Source organism: Oryctolagus cuniculus, chromosome 5 (genome assembly GCF_964237555.1).
Source record: "Oryctolagus cuniculus chromosome 5, mOryCun1.1, whole genome shotgun sequence".
NCBI lineage: Eukaryota > Metazoa > Chordata > Mammalia > Lagomorpha > Leporidae > Oryctolagus > Oryctolagus cuniculus.
Window position 1 is genome coordinate 141,025,304 of NC_091436.1, and position 8,387 is coordinate 141,033,690.

At 37.5% G+C, this 8,387-nt stretch overlaps 2 protein-coding genes across 2 annotated transcripts in view; both read right to left on the reverse strand.

Annotated features, from left to right (window-relative positions):
* Nucleotides 1-4,238, reverse strand: part of LOC100340841 (olfactory receptor 14J1) — a 55,992-nt gene extending 51,754 nt beyond the window's left edge. Inside the window, exon 1 of the transcript XR_011389037.1 lies at nucleotides 4,151-4,238. The gene's annotated coding sequence lies outside the window, so the exon portion shown is untranslated. The remainder of the gene's footprint in view (nucleotides 1-4,150) is intronic.
* Nucleotides 4,239-7,015: 2,777 nt separating this feature from the next.
* Nucleotides 7,016-7,957, reverse strand: LOC138849887 (olfactory receptor 2G3-like). The gene has a single exon (XM_070074941.1). It carries the CDS (start codon nucleotides 7,955-7,957, stop codon nucleotides 7,016-7,018), a length of 942 nt encoding a protein of 313 aa, XP_069931042.1.
* Nucleotides 7,958-8,387: the final 430 nt, after the last annotated feature.

Sequence of the window (8,387 nt, forward strand, 5' to 3'; positions counted from 1 at the left end):
TATTTTGACTAGGCATATGGCCTTTCTTTTTTCAAAAAATTAGTTGTTTTAGGCATGCATATGAATAATAGTCCATAAGACTCCTCATAAGCCCTTTGGAAATATTTGCTCCACCCTTCTAGGAGGGTGAATTTGTCTCCTCCACAGTCTGAGTTGATCTCACCTCAGCCTGTCACCCCATGAGGTTCTGGCTTCTGGCTAGGCCATTCCATTTCTATCCTCCATCATGGTTAGAAGGAACTCTTGCATATAGAGAGTGTAAATTTTACTTTAATAATAAAGCTGTTAAATATAAAGCAAACTTACAATTAATTGAATTTCAATAGCAAAATTAAATAAATGTCATGAAAATAAAAACAAATCTCTGAGTACACTAGCAGGAAAGAGATGATGTGATTATAAAAATTAAATATGAGCCAAACATAAATCAGATAATTATAGAGATTAAACAATCTAGCTTTTCAGGAGAACTTAGTTAGTATGTCATATCGCTACAGGAGGTGAATCCAACTTGTAGATAGGGAGATGACTAGATGAAGACTGAACAACATGCTCCTAAATTTTGGGTTATTGAAAAAGCAAAAGAGAAATAAAAAATTTTCTGGAAACAAATGAAGATAACAATACAACATATCAAAATCTATGGAGTACAGCAAAAGTAGTGTTAGTAAAAAAGTTGATATCTATTAGTGCCCACATCAAGAAATTAGAATGGCACCAAGTATACAAGCTATCATGCATTTCAAGGACCTAGGAAAACAATAGCAAACCAAACCCAAACCAAGTAGAAGAAAATAAATAATTAAATTTAGAAAAGAAATCAACAAAATCCAAACCATTAAAACAATACAAATGATCAGCAAAATGAAGAGCCGGTTGTTTGAAAAAATAAACAAAATTGACACATCATTGGCACAACTAACCAAAAAAGAAGGGAGAAGAGGCAAATTAACAAAATTAAGGGTGAAAAAGGAAATGTAACAGCAGACACCACAGAAATAAAAAGAATCATCAGAAATTACTACAAAGAGCTGTATGCCAACAAATTGGGAAACCTAGAAGAAATGGATAGATTCTTGAACACATGCTACCTACCTGAATTGAGCCATGAAGTCATAGAAAATAAACAGACCCACTACCAAGACAGAAATTGAATCAGGAATAAAGGCCCCCCCCCAACAAAGAAAAGCTCAGGACCAGATGACTTTACTGCTGAATTCTACCAAAAATTTACAGAAGAATTAGCTCCAATTCTTCTCAAGTTATTCAAAAACATTGAAAGGGAGGGAATGTTACCAAATTCTTTCTTCCTAAACCTGAAAAAGTTACAACAGAGAAAGAAAATTAGAGACCAAATTCCATGATGAACATAGATGCAAAAATCCTCAACAAAATTCTAGCCCATCGAATCCAACAACACATCAGAAAGATCATTCATTTGGGCCAAGTGGGATTTATCCCTGGTAAGCAGGGATGATTCAACATTCACAAATCAATCAATGTGATGCATCATATTGACACACTGAAGAACGAAACCATATGATCATCTCAACAGATGCAGAAAAAGCATTTGACAAAATACAACACCATTTCATGATGAAAACTCTAAACAATGGGGAATAGAAAGAACAACTTTAACACAATCAAGGGAATTTATGACAAACCCACAGCCAGAATCATACTGAACTGAGAAAAGTCAGAAGCCTTCCCGCTGAGATCTGGAACCAGACAGGAATGCCCACTATCACCATTGCTTTCAATATAGTTCTAGACATTTCAGAGCCATTGGGCAAGACAAAGAAATCAAAGGGATACCAATTGGGAAGGAGGAAGTCAAACTATTCATATTTTCAGATGACATGATTCTGTATATGGGGATCCAAAGGACTCCACTAAGACACTATTGGTACTCATAGAAGAGTTTTGAAAGTAACATGATATAAAATCAACACACAAAAATCAACAACCTTTGTATACACAGACAATGCCATGACTGAGAAAGAGTTTCTAAGCACAATCCCATTCACAATAGCTACCAAAAAAAATCAAAAACTTTGGAATAAATTTAACCAAGGATGTCAAAGATATCTACGATGAGAATTACAAAACATTAAAGAAAGAATTAGAAGACACACAAAATGGAAAAGTCTTCCATGTTCAAAAGTAATTTATAGATTCAATGTGATAGGAATCAAAATACCGAAGACATTCTTCTCAGATATAGAAAAACAATGCTGAAATTCATATGGAAACACAGGAGACCCTGAATTGTTAAAGCAATTTTATACAACAAAAACAAAGTTGGAATTATCTCAATACCAGATTTCAAGACATACTACAGGGCAGTCATCATCAAAACAGTGTGGTACCAGTACCAAAACAGATGGATAGACCAATGGAACAGAATAGAAATGCCAGGAGTAAACCCACACATCTACAACCAACTTTTCTTTGACAAGGTATCTAAATCAATCCCTGGAGCAAGCATAATCTCTTCAACAAATTGTGCTGGGAAAACCGTATCTCCACATGCAGAAGCATGAAGCAAGAATCCTACCTTACACCTTTCACTAAAATCTATTCAAAGTGGATTAAAGACCTAAATCTATGATCCAACACCATCAAATTTTTAGAGAACATGGGGAAAACCCTACAAGACATTGGCATAGACAGAGTTTTTGGAAAAGGCCCCAGAGGCACAGCCAATCAAAGACAAAATCAACATATGGTATTACATCAAACTGAGAAGCTTCTACACTCCAAAATAAACAATCAGTAAAATAAAGAGATAACTGATAGAATGGGAGAAAATATTTGAAAACTATGCAATTGACAAAGGATTGATAACCATAATATGTGTAGAGATCAAGAAACTCAACTACAGCAAAACTAATAACCCAGTTAAGAATTGTGCAAAGGACTTAAACAGGCATTTTTCAAAAGAGGAAATCCAAAAGGCCAACAGACACATGAAAAAATGATCAGAATTGCTAGGCTTCAGAGAAATACAAATCAAAACCACAATGAGGCTTCACACACCTTCGTTAGAATTGCTTTCATACAAAAATCAATAGACAACAAATTCTGACAATGTTACTGTTGGTGGGAATGTAAGCTGGTAAAACCCATGTAGAAGACAGTTTGGAGATAGCTGAGAAACCTGAATATAGATTGAATATAACCTGAATATAGAAACCTGAATAATATTCAGCCATCCCCCTCCAGGGAATTTACCCAAGGGATTTGAAATTAACGTATGAGTATTTCAGGCATGGAAAGCCAAGACACTCTGGGAGAAAAAAAAAAAAAAAACTAAAGGAAAGATCTCTGAGTGAGATCCCAGTGGAAAGAACGGGTCATCAAAGAAGGAGGTACCTTTCTCTGAAGGGGGGAGAGAACTTCCACTTTGACCATGGCCTTGTCTAAATATGATCAGAGTCAGTGAACTCAGGGGGCTTCCATAACCTTGGCAACTCATGACAAGAGCCTAGGGTGATTACTGAGGCCATAAACAAGAGTGTCAATTTGTTAAGTCAACAACAGGAGTCACTGTGCACTTACTCCTCATGTAGGATCTTTGTCCTTAGTGTGCTGTACATTGAGATTTAATGCTATAACTAGTACTCAAACAGTATTTTTCACTTTATGTTTCTGCGTGTGAGCAAACTGTTGAAATCTTTACTTAATGTATGCTAAACTGATCTTCTGTATATAAAGAGAATCGAAAATGAATCATGATGTGAATGGAAGGGGAGAGGGAGTGGGAAAGGGGAGGGTTGTGGGTGGGAGGGACGGTATGGGGGGGAAGCCATTGTAATCCATAAACTGTACTTTGGAAATTTATATTCATTAAATAAAAGTTAAAAAAAAAGAAATTAACGTATGAAAGATCTATCAGTACCTCCGTGTTTACCACAGTTCAATTCACATTAGTAAAGACATGGAATCAACCCAAATGCCCATCAATTGATGACTGAATAAATAAATTATGAGATATGTACACCATGGAATACTACACAGCAGTAAAAATAATACATTGTGGCAAAAATGTTCTATATGAAAGACCTCTGTTGGAGACCCCAATGGAAAGAAGCGGCCACCAAAGAAGAATGTACTTTCCTCTGAAGGGAGGAGAAAACTTCCACTTTACCTATGGCATTGTTGAAATACTGAAGGAGTTTGTAGATCCAAAATGTTTCCATAGCCTAGGCAGCTCATGTCGAGAGGCTTGGGTGATTACTGATGTCATAAATAAGAATGTTAATTGTTAAATCAACAAAAGACATCACTGTGCCTTAACTTCTCATGCAGGACCTCTGTACTCAAAGAGTTGTGTTATGACACTTAATAGTAAAACTTGTTCTGGAAGAATTACTTCATTTTAGTGTATTAAGTGGAGGATATTCTTTTATTTTTTTAAAAATTTTTTTTGGACAGGCAGAGTGGACAGTGAGAGAGAGAAACAGAGAGAAAGGTCTTCCTTTTCCATTGGTTCACCCCACAATGGCACCGCACTGATCTGAAGCCAGGAGCCAGGTGCTTCTCCTGGTCTCCCATGCAGGCGCAGGACCCAAGCACTTGGGCCATCCTCCACTGCCTTCCCGGGCCACGGTAGAGAGCTGGACTGGAAGAGCAGCAACAGGGACAGAATCTGGTCTCCGGACCGGGACTAGAACCTGGGGTGCCATCGCCACAGGTGGAGGATTAGTCTAGTGAGCCGTGGCTCTGGCCATAGAGGATATTCTTATGTCACACATATTATAGTTATGTGCAAGTGCTTGCAAAAGATGTATCATTCTTGGGTTTCTCTATAAAGATAATTAAGTTTAGAAAAAAGTGAAATTATCATCAAGATGCAATGAACAGCCCTTGTCTGAACTGTTGAGGAATAGTTTTTGTTCTTTTTTTTTTTTTTCATTTCTCTCTTTCTCTTTTGTTTTCTCTCTCATTCAAAGTGCTGAACACTTTACCTAGAATAGAGTTAATCTTCTGTGTATTAAGTTAACTAAAAAGATCTTAGTACAAAACAAGTCTAGGAACAGGGGTGGGAAGAGAAAGAGGGGTAGTGTGTGTGGGTGCTGCTATGGTGCTGCAGGTAAAAGCCCTGGCCTGAAGCACAGGCATCCCATTTCGGTGCCAGTTCTTGTCCCGCTGCTCCTCTTCTGATCCAGCTCTCTGCTATGGTCTGGGAAAGCAGCAGAAGATGGCCCAAGTCCTTGGGCCCCTGCACCCACATGGAAGACCAGGAAAAACTCCTGGCTCCTGGCTTCGGATTGGCACAGCTCTGGCCATTGTGGGCATCTGGGTAGTGACCCAGCCCATGGAAGACCTCTCTCTGTCTCTACCTCTCTCTGTAACTCTGTTTTCAAATAAATAAAATAAATCTTTTAAAAAAAAAGGAGTGTCGGTGGAAGGGAGGGTATGGTGGGAAGAATGACTATGTTCCTAAAGTTGTAGCTATGAAATGCATGCAAATAAATAAAAAGGAAATGTTATAGTTAACTGATAACCATTAGATGACAGTTGAGTCAAAAGCATTAAATCAGAGTAGACTAATCACTATTAACTTGTCTATGAAAAAGGGCTTGTTTACAGAAATAACTGACATATTGGTCACAGTCCAAAGCAGTACCCACTGACTATAGAACGTAATCTTAGTAAAGTGTTAATGGTAACAATTGACAATGCAATCTATGATGGAAAACATGTATATTTGTCATCAAATCTACCCCATGTGACATCATGATTATTATAGGAGAATCAAGAGTTTTTAATACTAAATAACTTGTTGTATAGTCCTTATTACTATGCCTTTCAACTATCTATCAAAAACAATGAAACTTTGTGGTTGTTTTTATGTTAGGAATAAAAAACTAAAGCCCATAGACACTAAATAATTTACCTAGGATTATACAGTGAAAATAAATGGTGTAGAGAGTCTACAGACTGACCTCTCCAAAATGCCATTAACATAATTTAGTGCCACACTACACTTACTTTCTTTTTATAAACAACATTTTCAACTCTGCTATAACCATTAAAAATACTTCTTATAGCATAAAGAAAATAAATTCTTTCTTCCATAATACAAAAACAAGGTTTAAGTTGTTTTATAATATTTTCATATTATTATTTTTCCATTTGGATATAAATACAAATGTATAAACAATTATTGAGAAGATAAAAAAAAATTTGTGGGGAAATTTGAAAATAATAAAAATAGGAGGAATATTATGACCCAAAGAGGAGAAGACAGAAGCATGTTAATGGGTATTTATTGATAATTTATTATCAGGCATTATGTTTATAATCTTTTATTCAATTTATACTGGAAGACTCATATTTTTCTTAAAAGTATACTAGTATACAAATTATTTAATAAGAATTGCACAAGGTCAAAGAGAAAATTATGAAGCTAAAATCTAAATTTCCTAGCCTAGTATTTCTATTATTGCCCACAAAAAAATTCCGAAAGCTTTTTATTGTGACAAATGAGGATGTAGAGCTGAATGTTTGCAATAATTGTTGGAATATTTATGGGAACGAATATAATGTAGAACCATCAGGAAAAATGACTATAAAGTACATCATAAAAAGGGATGAAAAGAAGAAATGAGTTGTTAATAAGAGTGATATGAGTTGTAAAAGGAAAGATGGAAGGAAGGAAGGAAGGAAGGAAGGAAGGAAGGAAGGAAGGAAGGAAGGAAGGAAAGAGAGGAGGAAACTGGAAGGGAGGAAGGAACATTGAAGAGAAAGGCAGGTAGGGAGGGAGAGTGAGGAAACAGAAGTGACATGAATAATAGACATTTATAGAGTGTGGGGAAACGTTGCTTTGCATATGGGCCAAAAGAAGCCTGGAAAAAGACAAGAGGACAGATGACTCAGAGGCCAAGGCAAATACAACAATGCAGACTGTAGAGTTTGCATCTCTTCTTTAAGGGTCGTGAAGTTAATGAGGGAAGGGTTATGTAAAGTGATCTTTTTGTCATAAAAATTGATCACTGTTTACTCTGCTTCATTTGTATGTTGTTGGGTCTCTGTGAAATAGTCTTACCAGTGCCCCTTTCACATCTTTATTCCTCAGTGTGTAGATGAGGGGATTGAGCATTGGGGTCACGACTGTGTAGAAGAGGGAGATGAATTTCCCATGAGTTTGGGAATAAGAACTGTTGGGCTGGATGTAGACAGCAGTGATGCTCCCATAAAAGAGGGTCACAACCATCAAGTGGGATCCACATGTCCCCAGGGCCTTGTGCCAGGCCTGCACTGACTTAATCCTTACAACCGCCCTGGCTATGTGTCCATAGGATGTCAGTATCAGTGCTAAGGGCAAGAGCAGCAAGACCAATGAAGCAAAGAAGAGCTGGACCTCATTGGCATGGATGTCCACACATGCAAGCTTAATCATGGAGGGTACCTCACAGAAGAAGTGATGGAGCAATCGGTGTCCACAGCGAGGCAGCCGGAGGGTGACAGTCCCCTGGATGAGAGCATTTCCTGTCCCACTCAACCACGCGACCCCTGCCAGAGCCTGGCACAGCTGTGGGTTCATCACAGTAGTGTAGTGGAGAGGTTTACAAACTGCAGCGTAGCGATCAAAAGCCATGACAGCCAGGAGAACACACTCGGTGGAGCCCGTTGCCAGGGAGACGTAGAGTTGAATGGCACAACCCAGGGAAGTGATGGTCTTGGCTCGTCCTTTTAGGTTCCAGAGCAGCTGAGGGCCAATGCTGGTGGTAACACACATATCAACTAGGGATAGTTGAGTAAGAAAAAAGTACATGGGTGTTTTGAGTTTAGGGTCTACAGAGGAGATCAGAATAATCACTGTATTTCCTGCCAATGTAAGAAAATAGGCTATCAGGACGATCACAAAGAGTATCTTTTCCAGCTGGGGCTGGTCAGAGAAGCCCACCAGAATGAAAGTTCCCTTGAAACTCTTATTGGACATTCCCATTACCTTGTTCCTTAAAGGAGAAAAAATATAACAAGCAATCAGTTTGTAAATAATTTGTTGACTACAGTCATGCTGGCAACCTCTGAAACACTATGATGCAAATTTCAGGGAGCTATTGAATAAATTTTGTTGCAGAAACCAAAGCAGGTGACATTAAAGAAAAGACATTCTAAAAGGAGGTACATCAAGGCCATTGGGAATGCAAAGTCTTTTCCTGAGATATAACTATTAGATGAGACAAAGTACAGCAAAGAAAAAAAATGAAAAAAAAATTCACTGAAGAAGTACATTAGTTGTTTCTTGTGAAAAATATTCAAATTCAATGGAAAAGGTCACTAATAGGTTTAATTAAACAAATTATGTTACTTTTTAATGTTTTGGGAAAAAATGGTTAGAATACAAAAGTGCCAAGATATTTAATGGGGTTTAA